At 39.1% G+C, this 16,064-nt stretch overlaps 1 protein-coding gene and 1 long non-coding RNA gene across 4 annotated transcripts in view; one reads left to right on the top strand and one right to left on the bottom strand.

The window, feature by feature from the left end:
• LOC120715341 (zinc finger protein 665-like) overlaps positions 1–16,064 on the bottom strand; it is a 144,275-nt gene that overhangs the window by 12,035 nt on the left and 116,176 nt on the right. The window contains exons 7-8 of one of the 3 annotated variants that reach the window (XM_040002257.1): positions 14,753–15,127; positions 6,300–6,303 (exon numbers count right to left, since the gene is read on the bottom strand). In XM_040002257.1, the coding sequence (XP_039858191.1) occupies positions 6,300–6,303; positions 14,753–15,127 (379 nt within the window). Of the gene's footprint in view, positions 1–471; positions 1,743–6,299; positions 6,304–14,752; positions 15,128–16,064 lie in introns of all 3 variants that reach the window. The other 2 variants (XM_040002256.1, XM_040002258.1) reach the window with 2 other exon arrangements.
• LOC120715357 lies at positions 1,187–11,417 on the top strand. Its single transcript, XR_005691611.1, has 3 exons — positions 1,187–1,196; positions 4,252–4,259; positions 11,273–11,417. It is a non-coding gene; the product is annotated as an uncharacterized LOC120715357 (long non-coding RNA).

A 16,064-nucleotide genomic window follows, 5' to 3' on the forward strand; every position in this document is an offset into this window, starting at 1 on the left:
GCCAAAGCAATGGTTTTGACTCAAACAGCGTTTACCCCAAACCTCTATTTATTGACACATTGAATTGAATTATTTAATGGTGTATTTAATCAATTCATTTTTGTCACTTCTATCCCTCCATTCCTCGATATGTACACAGGCATTTTTTAAACAGATATTCTCTAGTGTATTTTTGAGAAATTATTTTTGCATCAAGACAAAAAGTATCTCAAGCACTGTTCAAAGAGAACCTTTAGCCAAGTCAAAGCCCACAAATAACAAAAAAAGTCAGAAAAAAGTTATTTAGTTTTTTTGTCCACAAGTAAACATAGAAATTGAGCTTCTGAAAACCTTTTGAAAATAAAGTTTTGTCAGACGCTGAGTTTCCAAAGATCCAAACACTTTGTTTTACCATCAACATTTTCTAAAAATTAAACTTAGCATGCAGTATGGTTTCCTATATGCATTTTCAACTGTACTGAAGAGCTAAACTTTTTCCCACAGGTGCTACAACAATGTGGTTTCTAACCTGTATGAATTCGCACGTGTCTATTCAGATGCCCCTTCTGAGAAAAGCTTTTCCCACAGGTGTCACAAGAATGCGGCTTCTCACCTGTGTGAATTTTCATGTGTTCAGTTAAATATGTTTTTATAGTAAATCTTTTCCCACAGGTGCTACAAGAATGCGGCTTCTCACCTGCGTGAATTCTCGCATGTTCATTTAAATATTTTTTTCGAGTAAATCTTTTCCTAGAAGTGCTACAGGAATATCGTTTCTCACCTGTATGATATTCCATGTGCATTTTCAAATGTTCCTTCCGATTAAATCTTTCCCCACAGGTGCTACAAGAATGCGACTTCTCACCTGTATGAATTTGTATGTGTCTAGTCAGGTGTGACTTCCGACTAAATCTTTTCCCACAGGTGCTACAAGAATGCGGCTTCTCACTTGTGTGAATTTTCATGTGTATTTTCAGATTTGTTACGACATTAAATCTTTCCCCACATATGCTACAAAAATATGGCTTCTCACTTGTGTGAATTCGCATGTGACTATTCAACTGCCCCTTCTGAATAAAGCTTTTCCCACAAGTGGTACAACAATGCGGCTTCTCACCTGTATGAATTTGTATGTGTCTAGTCAGGTGTGACTTCCGACTAAATCTTTTCCCACAGGTGCTACAAGAATGCGGCTTCTCACTTGTGTGCCTTTTCATGTGTATTTTCAGATTTGTTACTACATTAAATCTTTCCCCACATATGCTACAAAAATATGGCTTCTCACCTGTGTGAATTCGCATGTGACTATTCAACTGCCCCTTCTGACTAAAGCTTTTCCCACAAGTGGTACAACAATGCGGCTTCTCACCTGTGTGAATTTTCATGTGTTCAGTTAAATATGTCTTTAGAGTAAATCTTTTCCCACAGGTGCTACAACAATGTGGTTTCTCACCTGTATGAATTCGCATGTGACTATTCAACTGCCCCTTCTGACTAAAGCTTTTCCCACAAGTGGTACAACAATGTGACTTCTCACTTGTGTGAATTTTCATGTGGGTTTCCAAACTTGATTTTACATTATAACGTTTCCCACAAGTGATACAGGAATATCGTTTTTCATCTGTATGATATTCCATGTGCATTTTCAAATGTTCCTTCCGATTAAATCTTTTCCCACAGGTGCTACAAGAATGCAACTTCTCACCTGTGTGAATTTGCATGTGTCTAGTCAAGTGCGACTTCCGATGAAATCTTTCCCCACATATGCTACAACAATGTGGCTTCTCACCTGTGTGAATTTTCATATGTCGATTCAAGTTTTTTGCAGTATTAAATTTTTTTCCCACAGGTGCCACATAAATATACTGTCTTGGAATTTTGAACTGGCAGCTCTGATACGATTTCCTCCAACTTATTTCTGTGTAAGTTATCATCCTTGCTTTCATCCTGATCTGTGTCAGGAGAGTTGTGAGAAAGGAGCTGGTCACTACTTAGGTCTGGTTCACCCTGGTCACTTTCTTTACGAGCAGGAAAAGTTTGAGTCTCTTGCTTTCGTACAAACGGTTTTCCCTCTTCAGTGGTACTGAGTTCCTCCTGTTCCCCTTTAATCTGCAAAAGATCCTCCTGTTCTTTACAGTCATGTTGTGGAAAATCTGAAGGGACAAAAAAACAAAACATATATTTTAGAAATTACAAGGTAACCTTAGCCATTAGCAGGTCTCCACATGGTAAACATGTCGCTCAGATAAGCCAATAAAAGGCATGTTGGGGGAGAAGTTGTTTTGCTGACTCAGTGAAACCATTTTGGCTGCTCATTTACAAACTATGAAAAACACTCTTCTTCTGTGATCGATTTAAGTTTGGAATCATACATTTCAGAAAAAAGAACATAAATATTTAACAATATTTATCCCAAACCGTAATGTTGTGAAGTATTTTGTTTTTCCATTCCATGCTGCAAGGGAAACCTGGAATTCTTTAAACTGACTGAAAAAAATAAAATGAAAATCAATGAGGTGGAAACTTTAAACTCAAACACTTCACTTCTGGCTTTCTGCTCAGTTTTTGTATCATTTAATGGAGGAAATCTAATTTATGTAAATAAAAAGATAATCAAACATCAGGGGCAGTTTCAAAACAACACAAAAATTCAGCTATAACAAAAACTGTGAGATTCTCATAAATATTACTCTGACTAATAATTCCAGGGTTTTGTTGTCTTCTAAATGTGATAGTGGCTTTTCCAGCTCTTTTAGTTTAATTATTAGGGGCGATCGTGGCTCAAGAGTTGGGAGTTTGCCTTGCAATCGGAAGGTTGCCGGTTCGAGCCCTGGCTTGGACAGTCTCGGTCGTTGTGTCCTTGGGCGAGACACTTCACCCGTTGCCTACTGGTGGTCAGAGGGCCCGGTGGCGCCAGTGTCCGGCAGCCTCGCCTCTGTCAGTGCGCCCCAGGGTGGCTGTGGCTACAATGTAGCTGCCATCACCAGTGTGTGTGTGAATGGGTGGATGACTGGATATGTAAAGTGCTTTGGGGTCCTTAGGGACTAGTAAAGTGCTATATAAATGCAGGCCATTTACCATTTATTAAGAGAAACATTAATAAAACTCTTCAATTTAACCAGTTTGCCTCCCCACCTCCTTTTTTCAACCCGGACACTTTTTGTTACTTTCCCTCATCTCCCGGACCTTTTAGGGAAACGTAACACAGGGTGTTGTGCGATTGTTGTGGTTTCTTTCTAATATTGTAGAGTCTTTACCTTACAGTATAAAGCCCCTTCAGGACACCGTTGTTGGGATTATTTCCCTATATGAATAAAACATATTGGGAATGAGTGAAAAAGGTCGTGTTACACAAGCTAAAGAATTATTTATCCACAAATCATAGTGGGAGTTGATTAAAAAGGATATGGGACACTTTTCTGTAATAATGCCATATGACTGCACACAAGCAAATGCAGAACTTACCGCCACATAAAATCCTTCCTAACTATTAGGGTTGTGTGACTGAACGCATATATAGACTATCGACGATAGGCTGAGCCCATAGGAGATTGTTTTTACACGGGCAATTTATTTATTTATTTATCTGCCCATGAGTACGTTTGCTATTAATGATGGAGCTAATAGAAGGAGTCAAAAAATAATAAATAAATAAATAAATAAATAAATAAATAGATAAATAGTGCTGTTTTAACAGCACCCCCTTTCATCTTCAAATAAATGCACCCTCCTCAGAGTGCGCCCAAGTGCTTGTTGATAGAGCTGTAGAAGCTGGTGATAGCCGAGCATACTGAGCAGGATGGTGGACACGTACGTTCTCATGCAAGTTAGTCGTGTTTAAGCACTTTGCTCGCACGACACGTCTCCACAAGCGGCACACGGCTTTGGTTACATCCCGTTTGTCCAAAGTTTGTTCATTTTGTACTCCAGATGGGTTGAGCGAGTTAAAAGTTTTAATTGGTGGCACACCAAAAACTAGAGATGGCACGATACCACTTTTTTACGTCCGATACCTATATCATAAATTTGGATATCTGCCGATACCGATATGAATCCGATATAGTGTGTTTTAATCAACAAAACTGTTTTTTTTAAATATCTTGCTGCATTTTGTATAAGTTCATACTCAAGTTTAAAACAACAACTACACTAAAGCTATTCTGTTATACCTGTATGCAAAAAAAAAAAAAAAAAATTTCATAGTTCAGCAATACTGATCAATCTAATAAACTCAAACCTACACCATCCTCCCTATTCTGGTATTTTAAAGAGTACTTAGCGTAAATGTTAAGCAACCTAACTAATAGGGTTCCAACTAGGGCTGCCACAAATGATTATTTTGATAGTCGACTAGTCACCGATTATTTTTGCGATTAGTTGACTAATCAGATCATGCATCCATTGGACGTAAAACCTACAGCCTATTGCACCAGCATCCAGCTGCTCTTATATAACTATCATTAGTTTACAGCTTGAAGTGTTTAAGGTATGTGCTAACTAAAAATAAAGACAAGATGATAGTTTATTAAATTTTAAGGACATCTGCAGATTGTTTCGGTGAAGTTTAATAAACTCAGCCGTCTGCTCCTTGCTATCTAAAATATAACGGGACACCGGAGTATATTCTGGAGCATCTCACACTTCTGATAATCAGCTGTCTGCTTGACGTTTATTCAGCTGCGTAAGAACTATAACTTTAATCTCAGCCAAACCGATTTACTCAGGAACAAATAAAATACTAAAAAAAAGCCAAACAATAACATTTTTAAGTTATCTAAGTGACTTATATATATTTAACCTGAGTAGCCAAAGACGGCGGTGGGTTTGAAAACGATTTGCCGGGAGTCCGGTGTTCTCACGGCTCTAGTGAGCCTTGCTCCCGGCTAACTATCGAGCTAATGGGTAACAAACGTCTCCGAAAATGTCGGAGCGCTTTTGAAAATATGTGGTGTCTTGATAAACTAAGCAGATATTTGAGGTTTACACAGCTACATTCTCACCTGAAAATATGTTAAACGTTTATTTTGTGACCCAGAAAGAATAATAAGAGTAACATTAAAACTAACTAGCTGCCGCCATTGTTGACAACTGCGCTGGGCTGCGCTATGAATTATGGGAAACAGCTGCTTCTTCTTCTTCTTCTTCTTCTTCTTCTTCTTCTTCTTCGGGGTTTAACAGCAGCTGGCATCCTTGTCCATGCAGTGCTGCCATCTTCAGTTTCAGTCTGTTATGACACTCTTAAATCCTACTACTCATTCCTGCGTCTTTTGTGATCTTACAAAGCTTCAAACGACGCGTCGACTAATAAATCAGTCGTCGACGATTTTAATAGTCGACGTAATCGTGACTAGTCGACTAATCATGGCAGCCCTAGTTCCAACTCCCAGCAACAACAAAAATAAATAAATAAAAAATAGGGAACCACCCCTCACGCTCCACCTCATGATGCTTAATCGACGTAATCAACCTTAATTTGATGCAGTGTGGAAAAAAAAAATGCACAGAAATCAATTATTTTTCAATATATTAAAATATTAAATAGATTCAACATCTTTCTTCAACAAAATTGCAGACTGCACAGATGGTACCTTCCCAAAGGAAAAAGTACTATAGCTTACATATTTGTACTATAGCTTATATATTAGTTAGGTATATATATATTAGACTTAATAGTTACTATATACAGTAATGGACTTCTATTCATTTTACATCAAATTAAAACTTTGGGTGTCAGATAATTATTTATTAAAAGCTAGACATTTTAAATGAGAATAAGAAAGAAAAGTATGTCTTTGTGCCCCCTTTTCCCTGTTAATGCCCTATCGGCCCCCCTGGCTAAACTTTGCTAGATCCACCCCTGCACAGTTACAGCCGTCAGCTACGTAGAAAAAGCTCCTGGTGTAGAAATTAATATTAAATAAATTCTAACAACAGCTTATCAAGCTTAAATGTGCTGCTGTTGTTTATCCACTGGTTTCCTCTTTCTGGTGCAACGTGGGCCAAAAACAAAGAAGAGAGACGGACTCGCGACAGAAAAGACTCGTGACAATATGAATGGCAAAAATGTATATGCAGGAATAATTAAAAAGTTGATGTGTCAACTCATTGTAGGGTGCCTTCCTCTCTCTTGTACTCAACTTAATTATTTCCAACATAGGACAGTCCTGACAAGGGCGACACTGTGAGGGCTAGACATTTTGGCTCTTAGAATATTACATCATGTTTCCTTATTGCAGTTGGACCTTAGATTCTCCATGTGTCTCTATAACATACCTCTGAGGTCTGATAAGGATCCAACAGGAGGTTAGATTTCTTAACACAAAACTGAGTCTGTCTATTAAAGTTTTGCATACCTATTCTTTCCAACTTTACTTCAGGGTTCCACATGATGTCCAGCTCCTGCCCAGTCCAGACGATGACGTCTTTGGTTTTTGGCTTCAGTGAAAGCTGCTCTTCTTCCTGATTGAGGGAGATTTCCTCCTGTTCCTCTTTAGTTTCTGGAAGATCTGGGTCCTCCTGGTTGAGACTGGAGTTCCTCTCCTGGCTACAGTTTTCCTTACAATCATGTTGCTGTGGGAGGTCTTGACGGACACAACACACAAGAAAAAATTAACACTGTGAGCAGGTCTCTCAGATATGTGAGCGATATTTAAATATTCTCTCTCATGCAGTGAACAGCAAAGAATTCTGTTTACATACAGAAAGTCATAATTTATGAGGCGTACAGCTCGCTACTCCAACTTGGTCCTTGTGGGTATTTTTCTACATTCTGCATACAGTTCTGGGTCAACTTGACTTAAATCTATATGGAGGAAATTTTTGGTTTTTATTAAACAACAGAAGATTTTAAACCCAGTTTTTGTTTAACTGTGCTAACAGAAAACACGTCTTAGGTGAGGTAGTATGCCAGGTGGTAATGCATGTGTCATTGTGAGCCCTCTTCCTGAGGAGTCAACTCTGATATCATCGCCTGATGTTTTAATATGAGTCTTATTCATTTCAGTATTATGAAATCTGTATATTACAGTTTTACATACCTGTTGTGGTCAGCTCTACTCCAGGTTTACACAACAAATCCAGCTGTTCTCCGGTCCACACATCAATTTCTTCAGCCTCCTGCTTCAGTTCAAGCGGCTCTCCTTCCTCACTGCTGCACATTTCCTCCTGTACCTCTTTAGTCTGTGGAGGCTCTGGGTCCTGCTGGTGGAGACTGGAGCTCCTCTCCTGGTCAAAGACCTGCTGATCACCTTCGTGTTCAGCAAAGGGACAGAAGAAATCAGTAACTAATGTGATCACAAGAAAGATCAAGAACAATTAAAAGGGAGTTGAGAACTAAGCTTATGGTTTCACGGCCTCTTGCGTTCTTGCAGATGTTGCCACAGAAACATTCACTCCTGGCCATTTTTTCACTGGGCGACACTGATAACCTTAAAGCAGTCTGGGGTCTAATTTTTAAAAGTGACTGCCAGTGATCGTCACAAAATGTGCAAACAAACAAAATAAACAAATGAACAGCAGCATGATCTGAATATGATCATGAAAGCTATTGACCAAGCATCATTTAGGCCACCTGGTAATTTTTGGTCATTTTGGCTGTAAACTGGCCAGAAATCAAACTAAAAGTGAATACTTTTGCCCCCTGGCACTCATTTTACATTACTGTATTGTTATGGCAATGAAACAGTTTAAAGTGAAAAAAAAAGGACTGTTTTTTTTTTCAGATTTATAGTTAAGTGGAAACTGATATTGTCAGGTTTTGTATTGTTGATTGTCATTTATGCTTAGAAATATCTACTTATATATGCTTAGAGTTTTATAATTAGTTTTAGATTGGTAGAGGTTTGATCCTTAATAATAGTCTGCAAACTTTGTGTGCATTCCAGAGCACTCTGGGAGCATGGGAGAGGTCGTACCTTCTCTTATTGTTTTATGGTAGGATAAACGTGGCTATATCTGTTTTAGGCTAAGTGCCTTTTGTTTAGATGAACTGCTGGACTTCCAGACCAGCAGGTTTAGGGAAGTCATTTATGGGGTCACACACACACACACACATACACACACACACACGGTACTCTTTGTTTGTATGTAGATGTCATATGTTAATGAACCTATGTATATTCATGTAACCTCAATAAAAGAGCAGTGTTACGGGGGAGCGGACGAGAGCAACTGGGGTCAAGCGAAGGAACGGCGTTTGTCCGGTTCTCTCCCGTGCACGAGAAACATGAAGAACTTTGGCTACTTCGTGTCTTGCTTGCTGTGTAATTATATTGTCTTAAACGTTCCAGCGAATAGGTTCAAGCTACAAACCTAATATTAATTCAACAGGAGCAAACGTAACACAACATCAACTATACTAAATATGTACAATAAAGTTTTTGAGCAATGGCCACTCAGTTTTTTAAATTTCGAGGCCTTTTTGGAGCGTTGCCACTTTTCCATACATGTGATTGGACCGTCACTGCTCGTGTTTTCTAATGATGCACCGTAAAGTTTCGTAAAGCTCTTCTTCGTGTCTTTCAGTAACCGTTTGAAATGTCTCTCTTGCCCAAATGGTCGAGGGATTACGTTAGTGAATCTTGGTTCTTCAGACAGCAGTAGCTTGCGAACGGTTTGTGCTACCGTAATACACCAAATATCCCCGTAAAACTCAGCCTCTCTTCTTTCAGTAACCCTGTAATTTCTTTTTCTAGCTTAAATAGTCGATAAGTTACGGTAGTGTGAAGCGCACATGGTAAAATCTAAGCAGAGTTGAGTTCCCGCGAGGATCCCGCAACCCCCATTCCTCCACAAATTTACACACCTGTATTGTGCGACTTTATCCCGGGTCTGATATCCAGCGGTCTTAGCTGACGGATCTCCTCCTCATACCGGACGATCGTTTTTTCAAACTCTGAGAAGATTTGTTCTGCGGCAGCAGTTAATCTCTCCTTGATAACCTCTCTCAGATACTGGACTGAAGACATTATTGCGACAACAACTGATACATTGAAATCAAAGTCTTCAAATATAACTCGCGATGCAAGCGCTCAGTGACGTCATTTCCGCTATTCTTCTTCGATCTTAAGCTGGAAGTATCAAAGGCGTAATACTGCCCTCATCAGGTCAGTCTAACAAAAATCAAGTCCTGACATAAAGTCTGGTACTTTGGAGAAACCTGGATAAAGAATTTATCATTTAACATTAAAATATAGATCAAAGCTCAAAACATTATGAAAGCTTCGTGAATTAGAGTGTTTTCTGTTTCTTTGAAACACAGACAATAGTACATTTAATAAACAGAAAAGGGTCGATTTCATTTTAATGAACTCAGCAATGTCTCCAGCGTTGTAACGAGAAAGTCCAGCATAAAGCAGCTGAGTGAATGTGGTCTGGACTCTGTGGAGGAGAGTCATGGTTTCAGAGACGCTGTAGAAGGACAAAATACCTGCTCTGTGATCCAGGTACACTCCTACTCTGGAGGAACGAGGACCTGAGACAGATAATATTCTTGTATGTGATTGCTACACATACTCCCCCACTCCACCTCAGTGCAAACCGAAGGTGAGCAGTAAAAATGTGATGTTTTGAGATTTACCCAGGTCTTAAAAATGAAAGATACCCACGTTTAACAATGTCTAAAATTTTTAGTCATATTTGCTCAATTCAGCATACAATCTGAAAGAAACTAGCCTTTTCTTCATTTTTCTTACGAAGACACTTCATGTTAAAAAGTTTGGTACACATGTTATTTTCACGAGTTGTCTTATGCAGTACCATATAGTCAGGCCAGATCAGGATCTCCTTCAGTTTGCCTACCAGTCCCACCTCAGACCTGAGGACACCATCATCTACCTACTCAGTTGTGTCTACACCCATATGGGCCAGCTGGCAAGCAGTGTGAGGGTCATTTTTATCTTTTCCAGTGCATTTATTACCATCAAATTCAAATTTCATTTGTCACGTACACAGTCATACACAGTACGATATGCAGTGAAATGCTTAGACAACTGCTCGCAACCTAAAATAAAAGACTATGAATAGGATAGGAAATAAATAGGAAAATTAAAATGAAGGGTAAATTTAACTAGGAAAGAATAAAATATAAAAATTAAAGTTACAAATAAAATAACTGTACAACAAATACAAGTACAAATACACAATACATAAAATACACAATATAGAAAATATATAAGAATATATGAAGAAATATGGAACAATAAGAGCAGCTGTACGAGTAATAAATGGTAATGAAAGAAATGTAATGTCCAGGGTTGTGCAATCCACATATTTAAGTGTCTGTAGTGTCTGTAGTGTAGTGCAGTCTGTAGTGCAAATATGCTTAAAAGTGATTTATTTAAGCGACTTGTGATAGAGTGATTTGATTAATCAATAACAAGATGGCAAATGTAAACAAATGTAAACAAATGTCCAGAATGTCCAGTGTGTGTAAAAACCATATGTGTGGGTCAGTACTATGTGGTGGTGTGATTGAGAGACCATATCGCCTGTGGAAAGAAGCTTCTCCAGCTTCTCAGGCCAACCGTCCTGGGAGATAAGCTGACTGAGATGCAAGTGGATGCCTCTCCTGTGTCCTGGATTTTTGAGTATCTAACACAAAATGTGCTTCTTCAACATTATGTGTCTCACAAGGTGATCAGCAACACAGGGGCACCACAAGGAACTGCACTCTCCCCATCACAGACGTCAGCCACTGCACAGACCTGCCATGTTCAGATGTTTTCTGATGACTCTGCGGTGGTTGGATGCTTCAGTGAGGGTGATGTGACGGTGTACCGGGCTGTAGTTGACTCCTTTATCAAGTGGTGCAAGCAGAATCATCTGCAGCTCAAAGTGACCGAAGACCAAAAATTGATTGTGGACTTTAGGAGGACCAGGAAACCTGTGACCCCTGTTTCAATCCAGGGTATCGATGTGGACGTTATAGAGCAGCGGTCCCCAACCCCCGGGCCTCAGACCGGTACCGGGCCGCGAGAGTTGAGGCTCAGGTGTGAAATGTATGGTTTTCAGGGTTTTTATCGGTTTTCAGCGTTATTTTGTTAGCGTTTTTATCGTTAACTCTGTATTCCTGGGTCTTTTCACGTGTGTTATTAATGAATCTTCTTTTTTTCGGTACCGGTACTGGTTTTATTTTGTTGTATTTATCCGCGACACCTTAAAGGCCGGTCCGTGAAAATATTGTCGGGCATAAACCGGTCCGTGGCGCAAAAAAGGTTGGAGAGGACTAAAAATACCTTGAAGTATACATGGATAATAAACTGGACTTGATTAAAAACACCACTACACTCTACAGCAGGGGTCAGCAACCTGTAATACCCAAAGAGCCGTTTGGACCTGGTTTCCACGGAAAAGAAAACACTGGGAGCCGCAAATACTTTTTGACATTTAAAATGAAGATAACACTGTGTGTATATATATATATTTTTTTTACTTTTATGCTTTGTATAAACAACTACAGTGTGTTGCTTATGAAATCCATGAAGTGCTAAAGAGAAAATTACATTTTATTTATGTAATGAACACACATTTTGAACTCTTAAAAAAATATAACAAAAAAGAAAGACACCCAGTTGAAAGTCTCTTTTAAACAAATTAAAATATCTGCATAAATGTTTATTTTATATGGTTAATGTGTGTGACAGGGCGTGGTCTGCAATGCTCTGCAGGGGATGCGAACGTGCCTGAGCAGCATCCACAATCACTCCTCGCTGGCTTAAAGTCTGTGCTCTCTCTGCTGTTGAGTTGGTATGTGTCGGGCTGTGAGCTGGAAAGCTACAGCTGGCTGTGTGTGTGCAGCAGACGTGTGGGAAAAGTGGTCAATAAAGAGATGCAGAAAAGCATGTTCATGTGAACATTTTTCTTTTCTTACATTTTTCTCTTTACTAGCCCTAACTGGGGTTCAAAGTCTTAATAAATGCACAGCGTTTTGGGAGGTATACCGGCTTCTGCCAGTGTGACACATATTTTGAGCAACGAAAATAATAAAACATAATTTTACTTTTGAATTTCAAGATCACAATAATCTTCCAATTTAGGACCACAAGTTAAAAAAAGAACTAACACAAATAAAATGCACTTCAGTTAAATACTATTTTCCCAAGCCACGTGGAGCCGCAGTATAAGGATGAAAGAGCTGTATGCAGATCCGGAGCCGCAGATTACCGACCCCTGTTCTAGAAGAACACATGGATTGGTCAACATTCAGTTCTTTTAGTTTCCTATATTTTTTCTGCATTTTTGAGTCCTCAGAGCTTCAGAAGTAATCTACTGGAAATTCAGACAAGCGTGATGCCAGACAGGTGAGTATTCCACAGAGTGAGCTCAGCAGCAAGTGGAAGAGGTGAGTAACTCAGTGTGACATGGGCTCCTGTCATGACTGCTTGGAGGGAGAAGAGATCAAAGTTAGTCTCAATCAAAACATACAACAGAGACTTCATGGCCTGGTGACAACCATAGGATAGCTGACAGACTGGCAGAGAACTGGAGGAGACGCTGATGTTAAATACACCTGATGATTGCCGGCAATGATGAACAGATGAACGAGGCAGGTGTGGACTCCGGGCTCCACCTGAACAGACCAGGCCGGAGCAGAAAAACACTGAACACTCACAGGGACCTGGGGTCACCTCTGTAACTCTGCTCTGCTTCATTTCAGCAGTATCAGCTAATGTTCATATGTTGATTAATGGTTTTCTTTTGTTTTTGATCTACATAGAATATTTTTAAAGGTCATCTGCTATAAAATCCCATGCCAGGAAAATTGCCTTCAGGGGCGATTCTAGGATCAGAGCTTTGGGGGTGCTGAGCACCCAGAGAGCTGCCCAGCCAGCCAAGATACACTTTACTCGTCAGCATGAGACTTCTTGCCTGTCTCTGTCAGTCCCTGCATCCTCCCTGTCCTCGTCGTCTATTGTCTTCGTCTCTGTTATCAGTCATCATAACTTTTGTCTGTAACAAAACCATAAAATCAGATAAAGGTTATTTAAATGCTGCAAAAGAAGAATGGATTGGAATAAAAAAAAAATACACATCCTAACCTTAATTACTGGGGGAGAATAATGAGTGACGCTCATAGTGAGTAAAAAGTAAACTGAGGGCATTTTTTGGATAGAGATTCACTTTTAATGTGCATGTATAATATAATACAGATGCATAAAAAACACTCCGAATTTGACCAATTTAATAATACTAATTTTGTGTTAGATTCATAAGATTTATGAGTTTCATGCTTTCATAGTGGTCCTTAGGAGAGCTTGACATTTTTAATCAGGTGGTACACACTGTAAAAAGTTTGAAAAACACTGATAAGGTAAGTGTATGTGTGCTTTTGGAAAACATTTAAAGCTGCAGTACAGAATCTTTGAAACAAGCTTAAAACATTTTTAGAATATAAACAGAGCATCTGCTTCTCTTTACAGCTCCTCACGTACGTACTGCGGCAGTCATACAGACAACTGGACGGTCCAAAAGTTGGCTTACCTATTACTGGCTGAGGTTTTAGTAGAGTTGTGGCTGAACCACATAAAAATATATAATTAATTTTACTCCTTAATCAATTATAACGTGAAGTTGGAATGTTGTTAAAGAGGGTCAAAACTGTTTCAACCCAGTTTGTTTTGCAGATTCTGTACAGCAGCTTTAATATGGAGAGAACACAACTTCCAGATTGTGTGAGTAAAATTTGTTTGTTTTTTCTCTTTGTCAGTTTAACAGTTTCTGTTGTGCCTGTCACTGTTCCCTGTCTGTTTTCTTACCTGGTTCTTCCTGACCTTGTACTTTCTCCTCACATTCTCCTCTTTCCTCTCTCCCTCTTCGGACTGACAATCATACACAAATAGATTTTATTCGATTAGATGAAAAATTACATTCATATGAAAAAAAATACTATTAAGATCACTAACAAAAAGTCCTCTCAGTGTACTTTCAACCAAAAGGCAAATAACCAAACCACACGAACATCTAATAAAAGATAAATATTGAAACACTGAAGCACCCCCAAAAATGGGCTAAAATCACCCCTGATTGCCTTCATGTTTTTCTGTCTTTTATCCTCAATTACTTTGACACAAAGCTGTGACGCTTACACCTTTGATAAAGTCTCGCAAGTGTCAGCTTTCTTTTTATAGATATAAAGATATGGATATGTACTGATACGTGATCAGAATAATAATATTTCTAACTGAGGCAAAATTTCCCAGATTCAAATGGACTCAAATCAAATCGTGGATCGAATCGATTCGAGAAATCAGTGACGATGTCCAGCCCTAATAATACTACAGATTTTCATGCCTTTAAAACAAGTTGCACTAACAAATGTAAGCTATAAATTTCACTAATTAGGGGATTCTACAACTTTGGACAGTTTGGGCCCTCTCTGTGACTCAGACTTCTCACCTGTGTGAAGTCGCATGTCTCTTCAACTGTAGGTTTAGACGAAATCTTTCCCCATATGTGCTACAGGAATATGGCTTCTCACCTGTGTGAATTGTTATGTGGGATTTCAACCTTGATTTTAAATTAAATCTTTTCCCACAAGTGCTACAAGAATATTGTTTCTCACCTGTGTGAGTTTTGATGTGCCTAGTCAAGTCTGAATTATAATGAAATCTTTTCCCACAGGTACTACAAGAATGTGGCTTCTCACCTGTGTGACTTTGCATGTGTCTATTCACGTGGGACATAAAACGAAATCTTTTCCTACAGGTGCCGCAAGAATGTGGTTTCCCACCTTTGTGAATTTGTACATGTTGATTCAAGTTTGGTTTAGAATTACATTTTTTCCCATAGGTGCTACATAAATGTGCTGTCTTGGAATTTTGAACTGTCAGTCCCGATACAATTTGCGCTGACTTTATACTGTGTGAATTATCATCCTTTCTTTCGTCCTGATCTGTGTCAGTAGAGTTGTGAGAAAGGAGCTGGTCACTGCTTGGTCCTGGTTCACTGTGGTCACTTTCTTTACAGGCAGAAAATGTTCCGGTCTCCTGCTTTTGTACAAGCGGTTTTCCCTCTTGAGTGGTACTGAGTTTCTCCTGTTCCCCTTTAATCTGCGAAGGATCCTCCTGGTCCAGAGTGGAGTTGTTCTTCCGGTTGCAGACCTGCTGATCTGTGAGCCCTCCCTCATCCTTACAGTCATGTTGTGGTAAATCTGAAGCAACAGATTAAAAAAAAAAAAAGCAAAAAAAGACATACATTTGAGAAATTACAAGGTAACCATTAGCAGGTCTCCACATGGTAAGCATGTTGCACAGATATACCAATTAAAGGCATGTTGGAGGGACAAGCTGTTTTGCAGAGGACACTCCTCTTATGATCAATTTAAGTTTGGAATTGTATATTCCAGAAAGCAGAATATAAAATCCGTTTAAATCATTTTTTCCATTCCATGCTGCAGAGAAAACATGTAATTCTTTAAACTGCCCAAGCAAAAAGAGAATCGATTGGGCGGAAATTTTAAATTGAAACAATTGTCTTCTTCCTTCCTTCTTCTCATAAATATTACTCTGTTGGAATTTGTGTGATATAGGGTGACTGTTGAGTCTTTGTTTTAATGTGCATGCGTCAGCTCAGTAAATGTCTAAAACAGTTTAACTCTTTTCAAACTCTGACGTTGAATTACAGATATCGCACATTAATTAATATAAACAGATCATCTACGATGAGAAAATAAAGACAATATACAGTGAGGAACATAAGTATTTGAACACTCTGCGCTTGTGCAAGTGGCTCCTCCCCGAGTCTGCCAGAGGTTTCTTTGCAAGTACTCCCACTTAGAAATCATGGAGGGGTCTGAAATTCACATTCACATTCAATTAAGGAAATCACTTTTTTTTTTTTTTTTTTTTTTTTTAGAAATAATACAATTTGTTTGTATTGCACTGCTCCACATAATACATAGACACCCTCTAATCTTAAGATTAGGTTCTGGAGTGGCCTAGCCAGTCTCCTGACCTAAGTCCTCTGGAAGAACCTTTGGAGGGAGCTGAAACTGTGTTGCTCAGTGACAGCCCCACAAGCTGACAGATCTAGAGGAGATCTGTGTGGAGACCTGTACAAACCTGGTCAAGAACAACAGGAAGCCTTTG

This window comes from Simochromis diagramma, unplaced genomic scaffold (genome assembly GCF_900408965.1).
Source record: "Simochromis diagramma unplaced genomic scaffold, fSimDia1.1 OVJJ01000688.1, whole genome shotgun sequence".
Lineage (NCBI taxonomy): Eukaryota > Metazoa > Chordata > Actinopteri > Cichliformes > Cichlidae > Simochromis > Simochromis diagramma.